General features: G+C 39.0%; 1 protein-coding gene across 1 annotated transcript; it reads right to left on the bottom strand.

The window, feature by feature from the left end:
• Window positions 1-6,997: 6,997 nt before the first annotated feature.
• Window positions 6,998-24,089, bottom strand: vtg3 (vitellogenin 3, phosvitinless). The gene is made up of 28 exons (XM_058074093.2): window positions 24,050-24,089; window positions 23,954-23,974; window positions 23,744-23,895; window positions 20,540-20,791; window positions 20,299-20,460; window positions 19,364-19,512; window positions 19,126-19,276; window positions 17,237-17,394; window positions 16,656-16,821; window positions 16,466-16,591; window positions 14,834-15,052; window positions 14,453-14,670; window positions 14,271-14,368; window positions 14,076-14,200; window positions 12,507-12,608; window positions 12,305-12,427; window positions 11,977-12,166; window positions 11,811-11,898; window positions 11,555-11,740; window positions 10,479-10,617; window positions 10,237-10,396; window positions 9,371-9,480; window positions 9,217-9,288; window positions 8,876-9,082; window positions 7,919-8,064; window positions 7,699-7,837; window positions 7,268-7,372; window positions 6,998-7,130 (listed from the first exon to the last, which is right to left on the bottom strand). The coding sequence occupies exons 1-27, from the start codon at window positions 24,087-24,089 to the stop codon at window positions 7,274-7,276; spliced, it is 3,798 nt and encodes a 1,265-aa protein (XP_057930076.2). The 3' UTR covers window positions 6,998-7,130; window positions 7,268-7,273.
• Window positions 24,090-25,287: the final 1,198 nt, after the last annotated feature.

Raw genomic sequence — 25,287 nt, forward strand, 5'->3', positions numbered from 1 at the left:
ACATCACATTTTTTAGCCGCATGCTAGGTTAGTATAATCATAAAATAATAATTCGCACATCTATTTTTCAGAATTTAAGGCTTTATTTTCAACCTTCTGTCAGTTTACTTCATTTTTTTCAGATTTTTCCACATTTATCAGAGTGGGAATGAGCAGGTAATGGACTAATTAATTACCATGCCAATTCCCATTATATAGATTAGCGTTTCTTACCACTCAGTGGTGCCTATTACCAATGGGAGTAAATTGGTTATTTCCTAGTACTGGATATTGTACCATTTTATTCAAGGCTACTTTACTTAATCCTGTTAATTGGTTATTAAGTGAATTTCAGCAGAGTAGGATTCATTATTTATTAATTGAATACTTCCATAGTGAAAGCATAGAAAACATGGTAACAGTTTTTAACAGTTTAGAGCCCTCTAGACATGAAATAACACCCCTATAGTAGAAATAACAGGAGAAAATGAGTCAAACAATTAATTGTGTTTGAGTGGTCTGTACAGTACTTCATCAATGTAGTGGGCATTGTTGAGTAGGACATATTGTCATGTCTTTAAAGGTGATTTCCAAATGCATTTATATACTTGAAAATGTTTCCTTTAGCAAAATGTGCTTAAATATGCATACGCTATGACTAATCGTCCCCATTCATCCTCAAAACAGCAATTTATTAATATATTTCTGATATTCATACTCTTAACTCCATGCAAATATAGAACTATTACACATTATCCCAACCTTTCACCTGCTAACCACTAATGAGTAGAGTAATTTTTTTTCATATAAGACAGCGTCAAATTTAGCAGCTGCACACGACATCTGAGCTCTCCAAGGTGCTGATCGTGTCACACATGTTCACATTTTTCATGGAAATAAAAATACACTTCTCCCGCTTCAAGACAGGCAATTATGTGAGATCATAAGATGATCACTGATGTGCTCATGTTTTACTACAACGCATCCTGTCATAGTAAAATAGTAACATCAGCATGTTAAATGTACTTTGACGTCCACATCATGAGTCAGATCAACACTATAAAGGTGTGTGTGTGTGTGTATAACACATAATTGTTCTTACAAAGACTCCAGTTTAACTCCCCGGTACTCGAGTTTTACTGACTTATGGGTCACTTGACAAAGGCTCAAGGTTCACTGACTCACTGATTGAAGACTCAAGTTTTACCGACTCAAGAGTGCTTGATGACGACTCCACATTTAATGACTTACGGGTACTCAAAGACTCGAGTTTCACTGATTCATGAGTGGCCAAGACTCAAGTTTTGCTAACTCAACAAAGACTAGAGTTTCACTGACTCATGGGTCACGTCACAAAGGCTGAGGTCCACTGATTCACAGGTGCGTTCACTGACTCATGGCTGCTTGATGAAGACTTGAGTTTCACTAACTTACAGACTCAAGTTTCACTGACAAAATATTCAAAGATACTGGTCCACGGGTGGTCGACGAAGACTCATGTTTGTTTGGCTGACTCACCTGTGCTCAATGAGAACTGGAGTTTCACTAAAATCAGAGTGTTCAAGTTGACTCGACTCACAGTGCTATTGCAGAGCTCGGCTCCCAAATATTTTGTGTAAACTACAACTCAAAAATTTGGCATCACTTGCAAATTTATTTGTTTAAAAAAAACCACCCACCCTCGGCCATCTCTGTGTGGAGTTTGCATGTTCTCCCTGTGCATGCGTGGGTTTTCTCCGGGTACTCCGGTTTCCTCCCACATTCCAAAAACATGCTAGGTTAATTGGCGACTCCAAATTGTCCATGGGTATGAATGTGAGTGTGAGTGGTTGTTTGTCTATGTGTGCCCTGTGATTGGCTGGCGACCAGTCTAGGGTGTACCCCGCCTTACGCCCGAAGGCGGCTGGGATGGGCTCCAGCGCCCCCCGCGACCCTCGTGAGGAAAAGCGGTACAAAATGAATGAATGAAAAAAAAACACTTTTTCATGCATTTGTATCTATTTCACAAACAATTAAAATGAATCAGATGATTTTCAAAGAAGGATCTACATTCACAAACAGAATGACATACTTAACATACGAAACTAACCACAACACATCCACAGCAAGTTAACACAAAAATTGTATTTAGAAGACTGTAAAAAGGTTTTCTATGCTTCATCTATGAATATATTCCATTTATAAATAAATTGCCTTCTAACAGTTGGGTCTAGAACCAATTAACTGAGATAATCGAGGGATTATTGTACAAACATATGTACACTACCACTCGAAAGTTTGGGATCACTTGCAAATTTCTTTGTTTTCCAAAGAAAAACACATTTTCATGCATTTCACAAACATTTTTATCCATTTCCCAAACAATGAAAATTAATGAGATGATTTTCAAAGAAGGATGTACATTTTTGCATAAAGGCCTACTATCAACAACTGCCAGTCCTCTGCATCAATCTCCTGGTATGGCTGCTAAACCAAGTTCATCATTTTTAAGGCTAATAGATGATTAGAAAAGCCATCTAAAAATCTAAACTAAAACTAAAATCTCTTACCATGCTGTTAACTACTCCCTTCAGAGAGCAGCACAAACTGGGTCTAACAAGGACAGAAAAACGATGCACAACTGTGCAAGAAGACAAATATCTGAGAGTGTGTAGTTTAAGACAAAGACGCCTCACAGGTCGTCACTTGGCAGCTGCACTAAATAGTAGCCGTCAAACACCAGTGTCAGTATCAACAGTGAAGCGGTGACTTCAGGATGCTGAACTTCATAGCAGGACTGCCAAGAAAAAACCCAAAACATTTCCAAGTGATCCCAAACTTTTAAGCGGTAGTGTATGTGTGAGTTTTTGTGCCCGCTCTTTGAGATGAGTGAATCGAGTACCCGATTGATTTGAGTGAGTGACTCATAAGAATCTGTAAAAGGAATCAAAGTGTCGTTGCATTCATTATTTTTAACCATCAACAAACTCTTTCTGCCTCCTTTTGTATTCCTATTCAGTATCTACAAGAACTTTTCTGACCTTTCTCTTTACACAAACTTGCATTGGTACAATTGGTCAACCCGTGTATGTGTGCAGTCGTTGTTGTGCTGTCAGCTCCCCTCAGAAGACTCTATCGGCTGCCTAATGAGGCTCATCTCCATCACTGAGTGTGGTGCAGCGAAAGAGGAGGGAAGTGTTGACCTCTCCTCCTCCAAATGACCTGATCAGTCATTCACTAATGTTTTCTTATCAGTTGAGTTCACTCAGCAAAAAAAACAAAAGCGTGTTAGTCCGAGGTCAGTGTGTGTGGAGAATACACAGGAGGGCTGGCAGAGCTTCAGACTGACATAACACGTGCAAGCATCTTTTGACAGCACACAGCATATAAGAGACTGAAATGAAACATAATGGCGCCGGTAGAAATGCAGTGGAAGACCATCTGGCAGGAGATGTGGATTTGTGAGGACGGACAGTCCTTCTTCGGCATCATCATCGTGGAGTTGTGTGTTCTCACTGAAGATTAGAGGTCGTGGTTCGCCAGTAGCGCCGTTTTTTCGATGTTACTTTGTAGTCCTGATGACATTTATTGTTCCATGCGGCGATGTTATCAATCCATATGATTGACAGCATAATAGCTCTGAAGTCCTACTTCACTACGTTTTTCCACTTTTGTTCACATTTCATTCTCGAATGTCTCATACTAGTATTGTATTGTAATATTTCACAACCCTATAAGAAAAACAATTGTGTCTGTTGTGTGCCCAATATTTTATTCATTCATTTATTTTCTACCGCTTATCGCGAGGGGTGCTGGACCCTATCCCAGCTGTCTTCGGGCGAGAGGCGGGGAACACCCTGGACTGGTGGCCAGCCAATCACAGGGCACATATAGACAAACAACCATTCACACTCACATTCATACCTATGGACAATTTGGAGTCACCAATTAACCTAGCATGTTTTTATTTCGATGTTTTTATTTGTGTTGTTTACGTTTTTGTATCACCATTTAGATATAAGAGCTGTCACAAAAAAGAAAATAAATGTGTTAAAGTGAAAGTGTTTAAAATGTAACTTTTAACAAAAAAACTATTTTTTTCCCTTTCTAGTCAGGAACTCATATTGTCCTGAAACTTACCTATTGTATGTTCCACTGCTGTTTACTGAACTGAAATAAATAAAAAAACAATATTTTTTCTGATGAAAGATGGGAACAATAGGACACAATATGTGCCTTCAAAGGTCAGTCTTAAATGGACGGAACTGAAGGGGGTGTCTTTAGAAAAATGCTCCTTCATTCTTTTTCTATGCCAACTGTCCTCACCTACGGACAATTTGGAGTCACCAATTATCCTAGCGTGTTTTTGGAATGTGGGAGGAAACCGCAGTACTCGGAGAAAACCCACGCATGCACGAGGAGAACATGCAAATTCCACAGAGATGGCCGAGGGTGGGATTGAACTCCGGTCTCCTAGCTCTGAGGTCTGCACGCTAACCAATCGACCTTCGTGCAACCATGCCCGATATTTTAACAGGCTTAAATGTTTGTGCAGTATTCTCTTTTTTGTCTATTGATTACATCATCCAAAATGTAAAAAAAAATTTTTTTAGAGGTACTAAAGATACAGTACAAGTGACATGCGTCAGAATAACTAGAACTTGTTTGATTGTTTGTGCTGTTAAAATGAGAGCTTGTGCTCTCATATTTTTTGCGTTATTAAAGATTCAAGTGTCCGGTGATTGTCATCAGAGCGCCGGCATGCTCCAAAATAAATCAAGAGGGTCACAAACGTTTGTGCAGTCCTATTTTGGGGGTTATTAAAGACTCAGGCGATGATGTCATCAGCCCCCCCAAAATAAATCATAAACATTTGTGCTGTTAAAATGACCAATTCTGCTGGCATGTTTTAGTAATGATGTCATTGTCCAGCAAAGTTCTTTTGTTTTCAAGTACACGGGCCAGACGTGGCCATCAAAGAGGCTGGGGGGGGGGGGGGTCTGGTACCGTCATTGTCCAGCAATGACATCATCGACGACATGCTCCTATTAAACTCAAAATAGTCGCAATGTGCTAGTTTCTGCCATAAAAATGATCGATTTTAGTTTTTTAGCTATTACGCTAATACGATTACAAAGGTCAACCTAAGTTCATTCCGCACGGTCTGAATTAAGCCAAGCCAGTCTTTTGTCATTAAATATTGTGTTTGCGTCATTAAAATGATCAATTCTGTTCTACTTTTTATTTTATTGTATGTCTTCACAAAGTCCGATGTGACACTGAAACCTCGTATCTCATTCATTGCTGTTCTTTTTTCTGCTAACATGCTAATGTTTGAATTATTTTTGACTTGACGTAGCTAACTGTAGCACCTAATGTCGAGCATGTTGCAACTAGTGAACAAACCATCAACAATTGTTCAGACATGGAAAAGATGTAGGATTTACATAAGCTCTGCATATTTGGGACAGCTTTATATGGAATGGAATATTGACTTATGCTCTTTTTTCAGCTAACATGCAAATGTTTGACATGACGTAGCTAAGTGTAGCACCTAATGCCGAGTGTGTTGTGTAGTTGTGACAAGTGAACAAACCATCAACAATTGTTCAGACTGGAAAAAATGTAGGATTTTCATAAGCTCTGCATATTTAGGACAGCTTTATATGGAATGGAATATTGACTTATGCTCTTTTTTCAGCTAACATGCTAATGTTTGAATTTTTTGGACATGTAGCTGATTGTAGCGCTAAATGTTGAGCGTGTTGTGTATTTGCGACAAGTGAACAAACCATCAACAATTGCTCAAATGTGGAAAAGATGTAGGATTTACATAAGTTTGGCATATTTGGGACAGCTTTATATGGAATGGAATATTGACTTATGCTCTTTTTTCAGCTAACATGCTAATGTTTGAATTTTTTTGACATGACGTAGCTAATGTTTGAATTATTTTTTTGTAGGAATATGTAGGAACATTGACTTATGCTCTTTTTTTCAGCTAACATGCTTAATGTTTGACATGTAGCTAACTGTAGCACTAAATGTCGAGCATGTTTTGTAGTTGCGACAAGTGAACAGACCATCAACAATTGCTCAAACGTGGAAAATATGTAGGATATACATTAGCTGTGCATATTTGGGACAGCTTTATATGGAATGGAATATTGAATTATGTTTTTTTCAGCTAACATGCTAATGTTCGAATTTTTTGGACATGACATAGCTAATGTTTGAATTATTTTTTGTAGGAATATGTAGGAACATTGACTTATGCTCTTTTTTTCAACTAACATGCTAATGTTTGAATTATTTTTTACATGTAGCTAACTGTAGCACTAAATGTTAAGCATGTTTTGTAGTTGCGACAAGTGAACAGACCATCAACAACTGCTCAAACGTGGAAAAGATGTAGCATATACATAAACTGTGCAGCTTTATATGGAATGGAATATTGAATTATGTTTTTTTTCAGCTAACATGCTAATGTTTGAATTATTTTTGACATGTAGCTAACTGTAGCACCTAATGTCGAGCGTGTTGTGTCGTTGCGACAGATGGAGGATTTTCATAATCTCTGCATATTTGAGACAGCTTTATATGGAATGGAATATTGACTTATGCAACTGGAATCATTGGTGACATCCGACAACAGTCCTGCTGGGTCACTTCATCAAACACAGCAGGTCATCTTCTTGGTAGGAACCATCCAACGCGTCAGTTGATGCTTCGGTTTGGTGTCAGATATTGTGTTTGGACAACACAAAGCCTCAGACTTTCTTTTCAGCTTGGTATTGATCAATACCAAATGATACCAATATCGATATTGGTATCATTTTTGGATCATTATTTGTGAATGAGGGAAAAGTAAATGTGGAGTATTTGGCTTGACAAAGGAAAGGGATTATGTTTGAAATTGTAATTTTTCTTTGGTCATTCAATTATTATGAGCACAGCCGTCTATTGGGAAGCAGGCATGAATTTACTCCAGAGATGGTTGGATGTTCAAATATTAACATGCTCTTAAATCAATAAATCAGGACCTTTTTATAAGTTATTTCCAAACCGCTGACATTTAAGGGATTATTGATACATCTTTAATGAGACTCCCTTTCATCACGGGGGTGAGAATTTGGTTGCATCTTTTGGTGGAACATTCCTCTGCTTTTTCTCTGCAAGGAAATAATAAAAAAGAAAAGTTTCATGGAAGTGAGGAAATGTGTCACAGCGCTCAAAGCGTTGTTCATGAAACACACACACACACACACACACAAACTCACACACTAGATGAGATTGACTTTTGGCTCACTTGGTATTACATGTATCCAAGGTTCTCCATTGTTGTGTTGTATTTGAAATCCTGCAGACTGGCAGGTGGCAAGGGAACTGGGATGGCCTGGCGGTAGACTGTGTACTAATCAAAAGACAGAAATATGATCTGAGTAAATATTTGGACTGGAATTCTCAAACCCACGATATTATATCATACTTGACAATAACAATAAAATGATGATACGGCGATAGTCGTTCGTCAGTATATCACAAGACCTTTTGTGTGTCCGTGTCTTCCGGTATTTGTGCGACGTTAGTGTGATTGTAAATAATTGTAATAATAATATCTATGAAATATACAATTTCAGATGGAAGAACATACAGTATGAACAAATAATCTTTTGCCTAGAGGTGCGCCTCCTGGATGACAATGTAAGGATGCAAAAATGTGAGCGTGTCCATGCCCACCTCTGGGAATTGGATCCGCACGTTGATGCTGTCTTCCGAGGATGCAACAAGTGAAGCGGAAACTTCCTGCTTCGGATTTCTTTCATGCTGCTGCTTGAAGCCAAGAAGGAAAGCCATGCCTGGGATGTACGTCTCGACACTGCCAAAAGTACACAGCAGTTATGGTCATTTAATTGTAAACCAAATGAAGTCTCCTACTATATTGTCAGCTGACACTCACCATCTGGCCAACTCTACCATGTCGTCTGGAATTCTGGTCCAGTGTACTTTGGCCTTGAGCGTTGGCTTGGAACCAGGCAGGCGTGCCGTATCAGCTCTCAGTGACATTTCAAAGGACTGACATTCAGCTCCCCATCTAATATGCGCCTGGACCGAACACAGGACAACAGCCAAGTTCTACACATGACATTTGGTGGGACACCACATGATATTCCCAATACCCAATACATTTGAACCTCCAAAGATTAGTCCTGAAAACTGTAATGATGACTAAGTATACATTTCCAAATCCCAAATGTAAGACTGTTTTTCCTGGCTTTTTTTCTTGGGAAAAACAGTATTTAGCAAACATTTCTGCATTGGTAATATGAAGCATCATTTTGATAACTCTGCAACACCTGCAAACTCTTGCACCAACAAAACATTCCACAAATTCGATGCTGGAAATACGAGATCTTGCTTTAATTTTAAATCAGCTTATGGGTTAGTTTTTAATTCCAACATGAATGATTAATGATGTAAATACCATGTTGGAACTGTCTCATTAAAGGCATTTCTTTGTATAAAAAAGCCCTTTCAGCAAACGGAAAATGGAAAATGACTGGATAAACACCACACTCTGAAAGTATATTTCAGGCATGAGAATGTAGGAAAATCGCCATTCTTAAATCGAATACAGAAATTGTAGTATTCTTAATGGAGTACAATGCATAGTGCCTAGTATCACCTCGTACTTCGGTACGTGATAAAAAAAATTAAAACTTAAACTATATCAGGAAAGCAGGAAGTGAACAAATGTGACTGATTGTAAAAGTACCAGATGGAGGGGTAGGATTTAATAAGCTTTGCTTCTTCCTACTCCTTTTGGACATGTGGAACTGGGAACTGATTATGGGATGCATTGAATTGTAATCTGATGCATGTTCAAATGGAATAAAACCATTACCATTACCATTACCTTTGCTTCCGCACGATTATCCACCGCAGTGTCCATGCACATTTTCCAGTTGGTGCTATCTCCAACCTGGGACACAATCAGTTGGGTACTCTGAAGTTTGGACTCGGGCGTGTAGTAAACAGCTGTGTCATAACCTTCAGGCTTCTGGTTCCCCGCCATGGCGAGGGCTCGGATGCTGAACACGACTTCAGGTGTTGAGTTCAACATCTGTGGAACCATAGGAAATGAGAAAGTTGGCTGCGTGCCGATCATAACAAGGAGTTCAGCTGATTATGTAAATGTCTAAGCATGGCGTTATATTAGTTTATAGTAATTTCTTAGTTGAGCTTGATTTCCATTACAGTGTCATGACGACTGGAGTCGATTTCACTTGATGCTGACTCAGAGGACATTTGAACTTTCATAGCGGCTTCCTGTAAACACAGCCGAGTATCAAAAGATTTTGTATGGATCACGTGAGGGCAAATATGTAACATTGCTGGGGTCCTTGCAGACCTTGGTGAGCTTCCTCAGAGTTTCAAGGAGTTCTTGGGTGCTGGTCGGGTGATGGCCCCGTCCAGCATTCACCTCAATGCGGATCTTGTCGACGGCTTTGTTGGTCTGAACTATGGGAAGTGCACCACAGTTAGTAGTCAGGGCTGCTGTGTTGGGTGTTAGGAATGGAACATGTTCCACTCTGTTCTGGATGAGTATTACAGTATGTATGTACTATCGCTCAAAAGTTTGGGGGGATCACTTGCAAATTTCTTCATGCATTTCACAAATAATTAAAATGAATGAGATGATTTTCAAAAAAGGATGTACATTTTTGCATAGAGGCCTACTATCAACTAATCCAAGTTCATCATTTTATAAGGCTAATAGATGATTAGAAAAGCCATCTAAAAATCTAAACTAAAACTAAAATCTCTTACCATGCTGTTAACTACTCCCTTCAGAGAGCAGCACAAACTGGGTCTAACAAGGACAGGAAAACGATGCAGCTGCACTAAATAGTAGCTGTGTCAGTATCAACAGTGAAGCGGCGACTTCAGGATGCTGGACTTCATAGCAGGACTGCCAAGAAAAAGCCATATCCAAATGATCCCAAACTTTTGAGCGGTAGTGTATGTATCTTGTATGTTTCATGAGATAATACACTCACAAGACCTTTAACTTGAAAAATAGACACCCCTTTTTCATTCTATCTTCTTAGTTTCCTGATCATTAGGACTGTCTCCAGAGCAGGTTTATGAGGAAGCGGAACTCGGTTTCATTTTAGAGACCGTTTGGACCTTGCTAGACTTTGGCTGGGTGGGCTGACCTCTCCCTTCAGTGCTGGCTTTGCAATTTCTATCATATTGTGTAGTTGCGCTTCTCACCTGGGACTGCTTTGAGCGCCATATTGGTGTATCCGAGGAAATAGTACAAGGGGTACTCTTCGTGGTAATATTCTCTCCTCAGCTCGGATTCGACGCAGAGACCTGCCCCGTAAATGTTGCTCTCAGTGCACATTTTGACCTTTGGATGCCAGGTGTTTGGCTTCGGCATCTGTTTTGGTACAACAATATTAGCCTTTCCCGGGACTCATTTCAATGATTTCTACCACTGGAATGTCTTATACCGCTCCTGTTTCAGGCTGGACAACTGCTGGATCCATTCGAACAACTTCGTCATTCGAGTCGATAGCGCTGGGCATCATGGGGGTTATTTTAGACAACGCTGGCTCTTCGTTGTTCCGAGAGACTGCGTAAACATTGGAGCTGTTTGTGGAAAAAAAGCAGGACAAATGTTCATGTTATCTTTTTTTTTTTACTGCTGTCTTCCCAATCCCCCACTCTGTCAATAATTCGGTGAAAATGTTCATTTCTTGTTATATTCGGCGGACTCCATGCTTTCATAGCGAGAGCCCAATGATGCATAAAGCAGTCATTATGAACGTAGCACTGATTGAGGCAACAGCGATGATGGGAATTACGGCGCTTGATAGCGAACCAGATGATTTGGCACTGCTCGGCTAAAAACTGCTCTTCATTTCATACCAATTCTTCCTTTTTCTAATTCAGTCCCTTTCACAGCCATAAGAAAGCTAAATGGCTCAACATAAGGTGCGCGGTGTAATAACCTGACATCACTGAACACACCAACGCAGGAGCCAAGAAGATGTTATTTAAACTCAACTAGCGAACAAATTGGAAATACTAAACAGGTCTGATTGGGCCAAATCATTTGTAAGCAAAAATCACAAAGCAACAGCTGGGGCACACAAAGAGAGCCAAAGACTCTGAACAACATGTTCACACACCTTGTTTTCATGCATTGGCCTGATATGCAGCAAACAATCAGTGAGTTACCACTAATGCCAACTTATTTTTGCCAATTTATTTAGCTAATTAGCTTGTTGAAGCCACTTTGGAACAACTAGATGATGTTGTGTCCTTTTGTTCTTCAAAGTCTCGGTGGAGAACATACTGGTTGTGCACAACTGTAGTGAAATGGGTAAATGGTAAATAGACTTCCACTTGTATTCAGCATTCAGCAGCTTGACCTTCTAGATTCAGCCTATTAGGTCAGTTTTTAGTATATTATCGTCTGATGGAAGGCCTTCACTCACAGTACAACTCAAGTTGTACCGAGTAGGACCATAATAAAAAAGGTAATCAAAGCGGTATAACCATGTGCAGTCACACTAAATCTTACCTGACTGAGATGAGTTGAACTTCCTTTTTGCTCAAAGGGACGTCTAGTACAAATTTCTTTTCTCGGACATTAACCTTGCCAGACAACTTCCATGGAATAGCAGTTGGTATTTTGCTCTTCATCTCGGCACCGCTTTGGAATAGTTCTGTGTTGATCCCATAGAACACCCAGAAATCTTTTGTGCAACTGAAAAAAAAAGTTGAATTGAGAAACAGTAATGAACTTCAAAATAGTATTTGCAGAACATGTTGATTACCCAACAAAACCATCCGTCTCCAGTGATATTTCCGATGTCAAGAGCTGTCCAAGGCGCTCGGTCGGTGGTGGATTTATTTCTGCTTTTGCTGTACAAAACCCAACAACGGTTAAAGCTTGGAATTGACCTCAAACGTGAATCCTGTGGTCAAAACATTGGTTCCCACCATTGACAGTGATTCCATTGAGAGCGTGGTAATATTTGCTGATCTCCAGTGGTAGACCAAGAGTGGTAGCTTGGAAATAGCGAACCTCAAAGATCAAGAAGGACTTTGTCCGATGCCAGGAAATTCCCTTCTGTAAATTCTCAATAGCCGCCCACACGGGGCTATCTTTGCCTCCGGATGGACTGATAGCCTGCAAGTACCGCAGTAAGTGCACACTATGGGATGCTTTGTGCTTTGCATAAGTGCGGATGTCAAAAAAAACACCCAATTTCTAATTTAGGCTGGTGTCAAAATACTATGGAAATTAATCGTAATAAATTTCACTCACATTGATAACACTGCGAACAAACTCTCTGTTGATGTCAGCGTAGAACCACTCTTGTCCAGAAGCACGAGAATAGACTTGAAGAAGAGTTTTGTTGCTCTTGAGTTGGGTTTCCCAGTTTTGGATCTGAAAAACCAACACAATGGAAGTATCAGCAACACAAGTCATGGTGAATCGGAGTTAAAGGCAAGGATGTTGCACAAACCTGATGATAAATAGCCTGGAAGTCACTCAAACTAAAATCTCCTTTGAATCCTGGGATGCTGGAGCCAAAGATATCCTTGATTCCATCAGCGCGGAAACCCAACTTGATAAAAGACAAGGGAAATTACTAGAGATGCACTTTTTCTTGAAACCGATACACTGTAAAAAAATCTAAGTTGACTCAAAATTTGTAACCTCACTGCCTTAAAATTTTTATTAAATCTAGCAAATTATTTCAGGTAATTTCAACTTACAACTAAGTTTCTCTAACTTAAAAGATCAAGTTCACATGACTCATTGCTTTGTTTTGGGAACTTTCTTTATTAGGTCAAATATTTTTGTTGTATCAACAATAGAACTCCAATAATTTCAACTCACTTTTTATTTAGTCTAACTAATTAGCTCAAGTAAATTCAACTCACAATTAAATTGAAATTAATTGAAATAATTTGTTAACCTGATTTGAAAATGAGTTGAGATTACTTGATTTTAATACAACCAAAATATTTGGTTATTTGACCTAAAAAATGAAGTTCCCATAACAAAAGTCACGTGAACTTGGTCTTTTAAGTTGGAGAAACTGTGTGTGTTGAAATTACGTGAGATAATTTGCTAGATTTAATCAAAAATTTCAAGGCAGCGAAGTTGCAATTTTTTTAAAGTTGAGTCAAATTGGAATTTTTTACAGAATGAATTTTTTACAGCTTCTTGAATGCAGTAGTCGGGCTTGAAATTTGACACAAATCATAACAACGAGAAATGCCACGTTAAATCAAGTATTTTGTTACAAAACAAAAGGCTACCAAACAGAAATTTGGATTAAAGTAAAAAAAATGTCTGGAAAAATTTATTTTGAAAACATCAAAAATCTAATGTTAGGTCTTTAAAACATATTTTTTAAAACATTAGCATGAGAACAATATTTTTGTTACAAAACAAAAGGCTACCAAACAGAAATTTGGATTAAATCAAAAAATGTCTGGAAAAATGTATTTTGAAGACATTAAAAATTTAATGTTTTGTCTTTAAAACATATTTTTAAAACATTAGCATAAGAACAATACTTTTGTTATAAAACAAAAGGCTACCAAACAGAAACTTGGATTAAAGTGAAAAAACGTCTGGAAAAATTTATTTTGATAACATTAAAAATGTAATGTTTTGTCTTTAAAACACATTTTTAAAACATCAGCATAAGAACAATATGACAGACTGTTTCTTGTACAACTCTTGTACAAGTTGGCCACACCCACATTTCAAAGTTCACAAACTAATTAGTTGGGAGGATCAAAACCTAACATTTCTAGTCGTCTCAACTTTTTGGCAAAATTATTTGACTTGATGCACAAAAATAAGTTGACGGAACTAAAAGCTAGAATTTTTTTTTACAGTGTACTGATAACTTTCTGCTTCTCAACACAGATATGATACAGATAACTGGTAACTTTTTCATATCTATGTTTTAAAATTTAGATTGAACTGTAGTTTGTACAGATGCCCTGGTATCGGCTTGATACAATAATTCTCATGACGGAAGATTTCCTACTTGAATGAATATTTCAGAGCATACCTCCAGAAGCTGCAGAATTCTACCAATGAAATAAAGTTTCCCTTTCATGGTGACTTCAGTGGGGAAGATTTCTCTTGCATTTTTGAGCATGAAGCCTTCTGCTGCTGTTCCGATGAGGAAATCGTCTACATAAAAATGAAAAAATGACTTGAAGATGAAAGGAAGCATTAGCAATATTGCCACATGCAAATATACCATTAAACCAGTCGAAGCGAACTGCCCTGCTGAAGTGATAGCTCAGGCGACCATATTTCGGGGCCAGGATTTTCACAGCGATGCTGCAGGCAGTAGACCTTTGCATGAAAAACACAACAAAAGCAAAGAACATTGAACGGCTTCACTAAGCAATATTGTTACGTTTTAATCACCCCACCTACAGATAAGTATTGTCGGGAGTTCTGGATCTGGCCATGCTTCTCAGATAGGAATACGCAAAACTAACAACATGAAGGTCCTTTTCCTCCTGCAGATGCGCAGTCACAGTGGACACCAGCGCCATCGGCGGCTTTGTGTCAAAGAGGATTATAAAGGCCAATATGCGCATCTCAGTAGGAAGCTCCTTTTGCAGGAAAAGACTCATGCTGATGTCTTGGATCTGAAAAGGAGAATATTATCATGAGAAAGTTGGCATGGTTGGGGGGGTCCAGCTTAAAGCTTTCAGCACCCACTGGCATAGTCAAATACCCAATTCTTCTTTGGTATGTGTACCAGGGTATGCATGACCCTGTGATACCGTGGTTATGTTCTTATGTTCTTACAGCGTGGGGATCTCGTGGCGCAATCAGCCTCATGGATTGCACCGCAGCATTCAGCACACGTGGCGGGAGATCGACCGGGTTTGCAGCCACTCCCGGCAGGAAGCGCATGATGGTTTTAATGCTGCCTGGATGGCCCGCATTGCCCAGAGCCCTGAGAGCCAGAACCATGTCGTCCTCGTTTTTATTCCTGAAACTCTCTGTGGCCAAGTCAAGCAGCGGCTGGGGAAGGGCATGGAATTATGAGTGTCATCATAACAATACATTTACATATGATGTGTACATAATACATAATAATAATACATTTTATTTGTATAGCGCTTTTCAGAGTACTCAAAGACACTTTACAGCGAAGAAAAAAGGAATAAAAAAATAGAGTTGAGTAAAAACATAGTAAACGATGCATTAAAATACAATATTCAAACATTCATTCAGAGCTAAAAACAAAGCTAAAAGCGTGGCGGGGCACAGAAGTCAGGAATAAAAAGTTAGAAATTAAAAACTGATGTAAACAGGTGGGTTTTTAGTTGTTTTTTGAAGGTGGGAAGGTCGGGGCAAAGAGTTCCAGGGGGTGGGGGCAGCGATGGAGAAGGCTCTGTACACAAGTACATGTACACAAGTACAACTTTTCCTGGGTCGAATGAAGTCATTTTATTAGTTTTTCCTTTCCTTTCCAGGTTTTTCCCCGTCTCGTTATAGCATAATATACTTTTCGTGGTTATGCTGAGTAATCGTGTTTTTCCTCTAAATGTGTCTCCTGTCTGGAAGAAGACGCCGCTGGCCTGTGTGAATTAAGATTTATTTTTATTTAATTGTATTATTTCTATTAATTACTAAAAAATATATAAACTTATTTAAAATTAATATATGTTCAGTTCATAAATTAATAAACTAAATATTTTAAATTCCAGATTTTTTGTATTGTTCTTGTAGTTCAAAGTGAAACCCTCTAAAGCAAGGGTGGGCAAATATTCTGACCCGTGGGCCACATTAAGTTAACAAAATTGTCTGGGGGGGGCAGAACATACACTACCGCTCAAACGTTTGGGATCACTTGCAAATGTCATGCATTTCACAAACAATTTTTTCCATTTCCCAACCAATGAAAATGAATGAGATGATTTCCAAAGAAGGATGTACATTTTTGCATAGAGGCCTACTATCAACAACTGTCAGTCCTCTGCATCAATCTCCTGGTATGGCTGCTAATCCAAGTTCATCATTTTATAAGGCTAATAGATGATTAGAAAAGCCATCTAAAAATCTAAACTAAAACTAAAATCTCTTACCATGCTGTTAACTACTCCCTTCAGAGAGCAGCACAAACTGGGTCTAACAAGGACAGAAAAACGATGCACAAGACTGCCAAAAAAATTTCCAAGTGATCCCAAACTTTTGAGCGGTAGTGTATGTTTAACACACACACACACACACAATATTTTATGCTTATAATTTTCCTTGAATTATTTGTCTAATTTAATCTGTAAACGTGTTATATTATCAGCTGTATGTTTTCATGTCCCTTTAAACATCAGACCACATCAAACTATGTCATTTAATCAACTGGCGGGCCGGATTCAAACACTTGGTGGGCCGCATGTGGGCCACCCCTGCTCAAAAGGGTATTTTTCATACCTGAACAGCATCCAGTGGACAAGGTGTGTAGTTTGCACAGTACTTGTACACCAACGAGCCATAAGAAAGCACCACCGTGTGCCACACATAGACGTTGGACTTGCTGAACGGCACGCTCAGGAACATCTGAGAAGAAAAGCAGATCTTCATCGAATCCAAGGATGAATTCTTTCTTTTTTTCCATCCTCACTTTAGCCATCTCAACCAGTTCCGGAATAGCCTTGAGATGATGGAATGCCAGCAAGAGCGTCTGCACAGCTTCGGATGCAGATAAGTCTCCGGTGTGGAACCTGGTCTCTAGGAACTTCAGGATTCTGGCGTCGCTGACTTCCACAACGGTGTCCAGAAACCATCGTCTAATGAAGGCGGAGGAACCTGATTAAGCATTCCTAATCCTTCATGTCAAAGATTATCCTTAAAAGTAATGAAATTAGATGGTCTTGGAGAGATTAAGGTCAGGAGTCACTATTAATACTTGGTATGAAATATAAGATGTCAATAGCGTCCTTATTTTGAATGGAAAGCTGCTTTTTGCATTAACCTTTCTGCAATCACACCCAGCGTGATAAGGCATCTTTAATCAGTGTCAGACTGAAGACATTTTAATATGAAAGAGGATTATCTATAATTACTCAATCTGTTGAAGTGGATCTGACTTGTAAGGCGCATTAACCGCAGGCACTCGAGGGCACCGGCAATTGGCGAGCCGACCAATCACCGCCGTGTCATTTGGATGTTTCTTTCTGAACATATGATTTCCTGGTACCCCACCTGTGCTCGTCGTTTGCGGCAAACTGCTTCCACATAACTTCGAGTCCTTCGCAAGGCACCATGCGAAGGAGTTGATAGAGCTTTATCGTGTCCTCGGATGTCGAGCTGTCGATTTGGTAGGCATTGGCTACAGCCAGTCGTTTCACCAACTCAACAGCCTGCGAAAACAAGTCGGAGGATTATAATGGCAACCATACATTTATTGGCAGTTTCGGATTCACTGTCTTAACTATAGGGTGACCAAACATCCTCTTTTCCGAGGACATATATTGTCTTTTTTATTTTTCCAAGACAGAAAATATTTTTTATTATTGGTCATTTATTTGGCGAGGGATGACTATGGATGGTATTTTCATTCATTCATTCATTCATTTTCTACCGCTTATCCTCACGAGGGTGGCGGGGGTGCTGGAGCCTATCCCAGCTGTCTTCGGTCAATATAGTCATATTTCTATTGTACGGTTTGATTTAGCTAGGTATACAGCAATCCCTCATTTATCACTGTTAACTCCTTTCAGACCCAACCATGATAAGTGAATTTAAGGAGGATTTTTATTCATAAATGAAATATCTTTACAGTTAGAGCATAGAAAACCTGTTTGTGACCTTCTAAATAATAATAAAAAAATGATATTACATCCCTCTAGACATGAAATAACACTCATATTACCAGATATGGTAGCTATGATAAGACAAAGTCAAAGTCTACTTAATACACACTTGGGCTCAAACCGGCAACCACACACCTCTACCATTCATTAATTTACTTTCTACCGCTTATCCTCACAAGGGTCGCAGGGGTGCTGGAGCCTGTCCCAGCTGTCTTCGGTCATATAGTCATATTTCTATTCTACGGTTTGATTTAGCTAGGTATACAGCAATCCCTCATTTATCACGGTTAATTCCTTTCAGACCCAACCATGATGAGTGAATTTAAGTAGGATTTTTATTCATAAATCAAATATTTTTACAGTTAGAGCATAGAAAACCTGTTTGTGACCTTCTAAATAATTAAAAAATATATATATTAGGTCCCTCTAGACATGAAATAACACTCATATTACCAAATGTGGTAGATATAATAAGACAAAGTCAAAGTCTACTTAGTACACACTTGGGCTCAAACTCGCAACCACACACCTCAACCATTCATTCATTTACTTTCTATCGCTTATCCTCACAAGGGTTGCAGGGGTGCTGGAGCCTATCCCAGCTGTCTTCGGTCATATAGTCATACCTCTATTCTACGGTTTGATTTAGCTAGGTATACAGCAATCCCTCATTTATCACGGTTAATTCCTTTCTGACCCAACCATGATGAGTGAATTTAAGTAGGATTTTTATTAATAAATCAAATATTTTGACAGTTAGAGCATAGAAAACCTGTTTGTGACCTTCTAAATATTTTTTAAAAATTATATTACATCCCTCTAGACATGAAATAACACTCGTATTACCATATATAATAAGACAAAGTCAAAGTCTACTTAGTACACACTTGGGCTCAAACCTGCAACCAGCTGTCTTCGGGCGAGAGGCGGGGCACACCCTGGACTGGTAGCCAGCCAATCACAGGGCACATATAGACAAACAACCATTCACATTCACATTCTTACCTATGGACAATTTGGAGTCGCTAATTAACCTAGCATGTTTTTGGAATGTGGGTTAAACATGCTAGGTTAATGTTTTGCTAGGTTAATGTGGGAGGAAACCCACACATGCACGGGGAGAACATTCAAACACCGCATAGAGATGGCCGACGGTGGGATTGAACTCGGGTCTTCTTCCTGTGAGGTTTGCTAACCACTCGACCGCCGTGCAACCAAATCAAGTGTGGTTAACCTAATTTTACTACGGACAAAGTGATGTTAAATTATAATCCTCACCTTTGACACCGGATCATCCAAGTTCTGCATGACGATGGGAAGATGAGCTGTTGCATCCATAAACTTGTAGACAATGTTGCCTCGGTTTTCCATGGGACTAACAGTCACAGCTGAAGGTGTGTCGGTCACATCCAGCAGTACGATTTCCTTCCTGCGTGATGAAGAGTTAAATAATCAGAAATCAGAAATAATTCGTACAAAAGTCTCAGCGGGGAAGGAAGATGCATTCATATCTTACGCGGCTGTCATCTTGAAGCTTCCACCCTTCACATTGAAAGGACTGAAGAGTTGTTGCTCCAAGCCGTGAGCCCGGGAAATCTGACCTCCCTCGCTTGTTGCTTTGATCGTGTATACGTATCTCATGGTTGAAACGATGGAGCTCCCTTTCTGGAGAGGGCGACACAAATCGTGAGCTGGAACCTATCCCAGGGGACTTTGGGTGAGATGGACTAATTAATTCATTAATTCATTCATTTTCTACCGCTTGTCCTCAAAAGGGTTGCGGGGGTGCTGGAGCCTAACCCAGCCAATCACAGGGCACATTTAGACAAACAACCACTCACACTCACATTCATACCTATGGACAATTTGGAGTCGCCAATTAACCTAGCATGTTTTTGGAATGTGGGAGGAAACCGGAGTCCCGGGAGAAAACCCACGCATGCAAACTCCATACAGAGATGGCCGAGGGTGGAATTGAACCCGGGTCTCCAAGCTGTGAGGTCTGCGTGCTAACCACTAACCACGCTAACCAACGCTAACCACTCAACTGCAGTGCAGCCGAAAAGGACTAATTCTTCCTCTTATGTATGATACATGCAGATGCATGCTTTCCAGGTCACTGGTGTGTGAGTGACAGGAAGAAAAGCTCTGATTCAAAATCGAGCACAGCCAGGAGAATTTGTAGGTGGAGAAGTACGGCTTGTAAAAATTCACATTTTTATGGCTGTATCAATTATTCGTGTTTTTTCACCATTTTCTGGTCATCAGAACTTTATGACTTTTTTTGGACCCCTGAAATCTCCAGAATCCATTTGACTGTTTGGAACATTTCTCTAACTTGACCACTATTACACTTTATTTTAGAGGTTCCATGATATCTAATCATTATGATTGATTGACCTGCTTCCTAAAAGTGACCTAACATGCTTTTCTTGTCAAGTTCATGCAAACCTGTTTAGCAATGTCGTCGAGCACAGCCGTCGCCATGCCGCTGTACTTTGCTGCCTTCTCCCTGCAGTTAGTGACATCCACAACCTGAGTGACGGTCATGTCCCTCGTTTCCTGGTTCTCTTCGATGGCGTAGTTGCTCTGACACATGCCATGAATTCCAACCTGGAAGGAAAATCCCATTTTAGCAAAATTGGACGTGACTAACAAAAAAAACGTGGACTGCGACTTGGTTCATGCTCACCTCCTCCAGCTCGTACACTCTCTGGGTGGTCTTGACAGTGACATGGAAGAAGCTGAGGACGCCTCTAATGATGTTGACAACGGTGTCGGATACCTCAGCTGAGGCGTGGATGTTGCCCACATGCCCGCCGGCAAAGTCGAACATGAAGGGTTTGATGAGCTGGGCTGAGATGCGCTGCGTGAGTTTGGGTGCAGCGGTGAAGCTGGTTTTCCCTGGGAAGCCGTTAAACTCCTCGAAGGCCAAATCGGAAACCTTTCAACAGAAGAAGACCATCTTAAGACGACACGACCACAAGTCGGTCATGCGGACCGATTAGATCAGCGTTCTCCAAACTGCACTGGTTGTTTTTATTAGGTACCAGTTACCTATGATCTAATACCGATACCTAATGGTAAACCGACTTTCACCTGTAATGAATTTTTCTACCTTTACGGTACCCAAACCTACAGATGATGCAACATCAGGAGCAACTGGGGGTTTGGTATCTTGGCCAAGGATACTTTGACATTGTCGCAGATCGAACCAGCAACCTTCAGGTCTGTCTATCACCCAAGCCGGCGCCCGAATTGAACTTAAACATTTAAAAACTTGTCCAAAAGCATTTAAAAACATATATATTTATGGACATGCAAGGTGAACAGAATAGTCATTCAAAAACTTATAATATAATAATTAAAAAATAAATGTAATATATTTATTTAATAATATATTTCATTCATTCATTCATTCATTTTCTCACGCTTTTCCTCACGAGGGTCGCGGGGGTGCTGGAGCCTATCCCAGCTGTCTTGGGGCGAGAGGCGGGGTACACCCTGGACTGGTGGCCAGCCAATCACAGGGCACATATAGACAAACAACCATTCACACTCACATTCATACCTATGGACAATTTGGAGTCGCTAATTAACCTAGCATGTTTTTGGTGGGAGGAAACCGGAGTACCCGGAGAAAACCCACGCATGCACGGGGAGAACATGCAAACTCCACACAGAGATGGCCGAGGGTGGGATTGAACCTTGGTCTCCTAGCTGTGAGGTCTGCGCGCTAACCACTCAACCGCCGTGCAGCCCTATATAATATAGTTAAATAAGAAAATAAAATTTTTAAAAATCACCAGTTGTTTTTGGAACTGAGCGCTGCTAATCGTGTGTTAAGATTGGCAATACAGTTTAAAAGGAGCATCTGTCAGGATGCAAACATTAGTTACATGTTACTTGCAGAATATCACTTTCAAGCACTCACTGTGCCTTCACATAGCACCCAAATGAGGTGTTGATGCTTTTTTACTCTGCAACTCTGCTGTACTTTGCAGGGTGAACAGGGTAATGACTAATTATATATATATATATATATATATATATATATATATAGTATATATATATATATATATATATATATATATATATATATACATTACCGCTCAAAAGTTTGGGATCACTTGGAAAAGTTTTGGTCCAGTCTGAGATATGGCTTTTTCTTGGCAGTCCTGCTATGAAGTCCAGCATCCTGAAGTCGCCGCTTCACTGTTGATACTGACACTGGTGTTTGACGGCTACTATTTAGTGCAGCTGCCAGGTGACGACCTGTGAGGCGTCTTTGTCTTAAACTACACACTCTCAGATATTTGTCTTCTTGCACAGTTGTGCAGCGTTTTTCTGTCCTTGTTAGACCCAGTTTGTGCTATTGCTAAGGATTTTTCTGTCTTTCATGATTACAGTCACCCCTGGTTTAATGAATTGGTTACAGACCTGCCAGCGATGAATTAATTTCCACGATATAGGATTCCAAGTCAATAAATGGAATATTTTTGTAGTTGGAGCACGGAAAATCTGTTTATGACTTTGTAAATACGAGGGATTTATGTTGCCAATTTTGATACCAATCATCCATGAGTGAAATTGACCGATTCCTACACTGATCATATGGAATAATTCTTGTTTGTTTCTTTGTTTCTTCTTGCACAGTTGTGCATCGTTTTTCTGTCCTTGTTAGACCCAGTTTGTGCTGCTCTCTGAAGGGAGTAGTTAACAGCATGGTAAGAGATTTTAGTTTTAGTTTAGATTTTTAGATAGATTTTTAGATGTGTACTGTATTATTGTGTATTATTGTACTGTTAGTAAAGTATTACTGTATTTTCTGGACTATAAGTTGCTTCAGAGTATAAGTCGCACAAGGCCAAAAATGCATAATTTGTCTTAAACTACACACTCTCAGATATTTGTCTTCTTGCACAGTTGTGCATCGTTTTTCTGTCCTTGTTAGACCCAGTTTGTGCTGCTCTCTGAAGGGAGTAGTTAACAGCATGGTAAGAGATTTTAGTTTTAGTTAGGATTTTTAGATGGCTTTTCTAATCATCTATTAGCCTTATAAAATGATGAACTTGGATTAGCAGCCATACCAGGAGATTGATGCAGAGGACTGACAGTTTGTGAAATGCATGAAAATGTGTTTTTCTTTGGAAAACCAAAAAATTTGCAATTGATCCCAAACTTTTGCGCGGTAGTGACTAGGCCGCATCAGGTTTTCAAAAAAAAAATAAAAAATTTTAAAACTTCGCTTTGGTTCAAATTTTCGACAAGAAAAGCTCTGATAAAACATTCGACAGTTCTCAAATATCTTAATTTTTATTTTTCTACACAAAATAAGATGAAAAATAAATAAACAAATTAAGAATAAAGAAAATCAATCAATCACTAATAAATAAATAAATATAATAATAATAATAAAAGGGCAAACAATAAAAACTTAAGAAACCACATATAGTTGGGGGGTGGACGATAGTCACATTTATACTCTTTTTATTTACAACATATTGCGCAACTGCAGGGTCTTGAGACACATGCTAACTCGCAAACTAGAGAGCTAGCGACCTAAACGGTAGCCTTCAAGTTATTTCCTTTAATTTTAGTTATTTTCCTTTAAATTTGGCCCGCGGCCGCGTGTTTGAGACCCCTGACTTATATGATATTTGCACAATATCACTTTCATGCACTGGTTGCAGGAGATGGACTGTGCATTCACTTAGCACCTGATGGGTTTTTTTGCCTCGTCCGGTTAGTACCATTTATGAGCCAGAGTTCCAGTACACATCCTCCATTAGCAATGGATTCATATTATCATAAATGTGTTTCCTTTGGTTTTTTTGTGCATTTTGTCTCGTAGACTCGTAGATGAAAAAAGAAGCCCATATTTTCCCAGTCTTACCTGAAGAAGGAAGGTCTGTGCAGTCACGCCGATAATCTTGACCTTGCACGTTATCTTGGCCCTGGACTCCGCCATGTTGGGCATCCCCAGACCAAAACTGACCAGTCCCTCATATCTGTACTCGTAGGTTTTCTTGGGGTTCAGGCTGAAGTCTGGAAGGAGTTACTGTTTGAAGGATCCTTTTGTGATAGAAAGGTGTGAAATACTCACCATAACGGACACTCTGACATGCTACAAAGAATATAAACAACCTGTTAGGATGTGTGAACATGCAGTATATAAATATTATTGATGAGGAGGACTCACTGGCCAGGGCGACAAGGCAGCAGAGGACGAGCCCCCTCATGGTCAATGTGGGTGCAAGCACATGTTTCACATCAGTGCTTTATATAGACGGGTGTTTTTTTTGATGAGGGAACCTGGTTTCATTGACCCTGCTGGACAGGTCGCATCCAGTTTGGAAGCCGCTGATGCAAAGCAAACATGCACTCGGCTGCAAGGCAGTCACACTGACATGGTCAGAGTGACACGGCACATAATCAGCAGATATTGAAGGGAGAAAATAAATAAATAACGGCTCTGAATGAATCTAATCATCTTGCATGCACGGAATTAGGAATCTTGTGATCAGATATTCTTCTACAAAGATGATAATGTCTACTTCAGTACGACCACAATGATATCTGGATATGGATTTTTTTTTTCAAAATTGGACAGTAGATCCCAGCTGTTTATTTCAAGAGTTAGTGGTTAAAAAACACAATACACCAAAAAATGTATTTTTCATGTGCCTCTCCTAATTATAAAATACTATTTTCATTTAGTTTCACACATAAAGAAACCTTTGCAAACATATGGTATACAGCACGGGTTTCCAAAGTGCGGTTGAGGGTCATATGCGGCCCGCAGATGTTTGTTTTTTATTGGCCCGCGACACATTCTAAAAATATGATACAAGAAAACTAAACAATAACAAAAAACAAAACAAAAACCTCAAAAAAACACTGCGAATCGGTTGAGAATAAATAAAGTTAAAATATTACGAAAAAAACATTTTAATATATCAGGAAAACAAGTTGGAATTGTATGAAAATAATAATGTCTCAATATTATGATGAATAATAACAAAACATAAATATAAAAAAAATAGTACAAGAAATGAACAAAATGAAAATAAAATTGTATTTTTTAATTCTGAAGATAAACCAATATTATGCAGAAAAAAATAATTTTGATTACATAGATTTAATTCTGAATATTTTTTTAAACTAATATTAGAATAATTAAAAAAATAATAAAATAAATAAATATATAATAATAATAATAATAATAATAATAATAATAATAATAATAATAATAATAATAATAATAATAATAATAATAATAATAATAATAATAATAATATATAACAAAAAATAAAGTTGTAATTTTAGGAATATTTGGTTGTGGAAAAACATCATGACATCAAAGTCGACAAGAAAGTAAATATTTGTATTTTTAGAACAGAACAGAATCAACTATTAAAAGGAGTGTAAACAACATAA

This window comes from Doryrhamphus excisus, linkage group LG4 (genome assembly GCF_037039965.1).
Source record: "Doryrhamphus excisus strain RoL-2023G ecotype Guam linkage group LG4, RoL_Dexc_Guam_v1.1, whole genome shotgun sequence".
NCBI lineage: Eukaryota > Metazoa > Chordata > Actinopteri > Syngnathiformes > Syngnathidae > Doryrhamphus > Doryrhamphus excisus.

What these genes read in the sequence shown, in the direction of transcription:
- vtg3 (XM_058074093.2), bottom strand. Translation starts at nt 24,089, where the DNA reads ATGAGGGGGCTCGTCCTCTGCTGCCTTGTCGCCCTGGCCA. An exon ending in CTGCCTTGTCGCCCTGGCCA is followed by an intron (nt 23,975 to 24,049) that starts GTGAGTCCTCCT and finishes TATTCTTTGTAG; the next exon opens with CATGTCAGAGTGTCCGTTAT. An exon ending in CTCTGAGGAAGCTCACCAAG is followed by an intron (nt 9,289 to 9,370) that starts GTCTGCAAGGAC and finishes CTGTGTTTACAG; the next exon opens with GAAGCCGCTATGAAAGTTCA.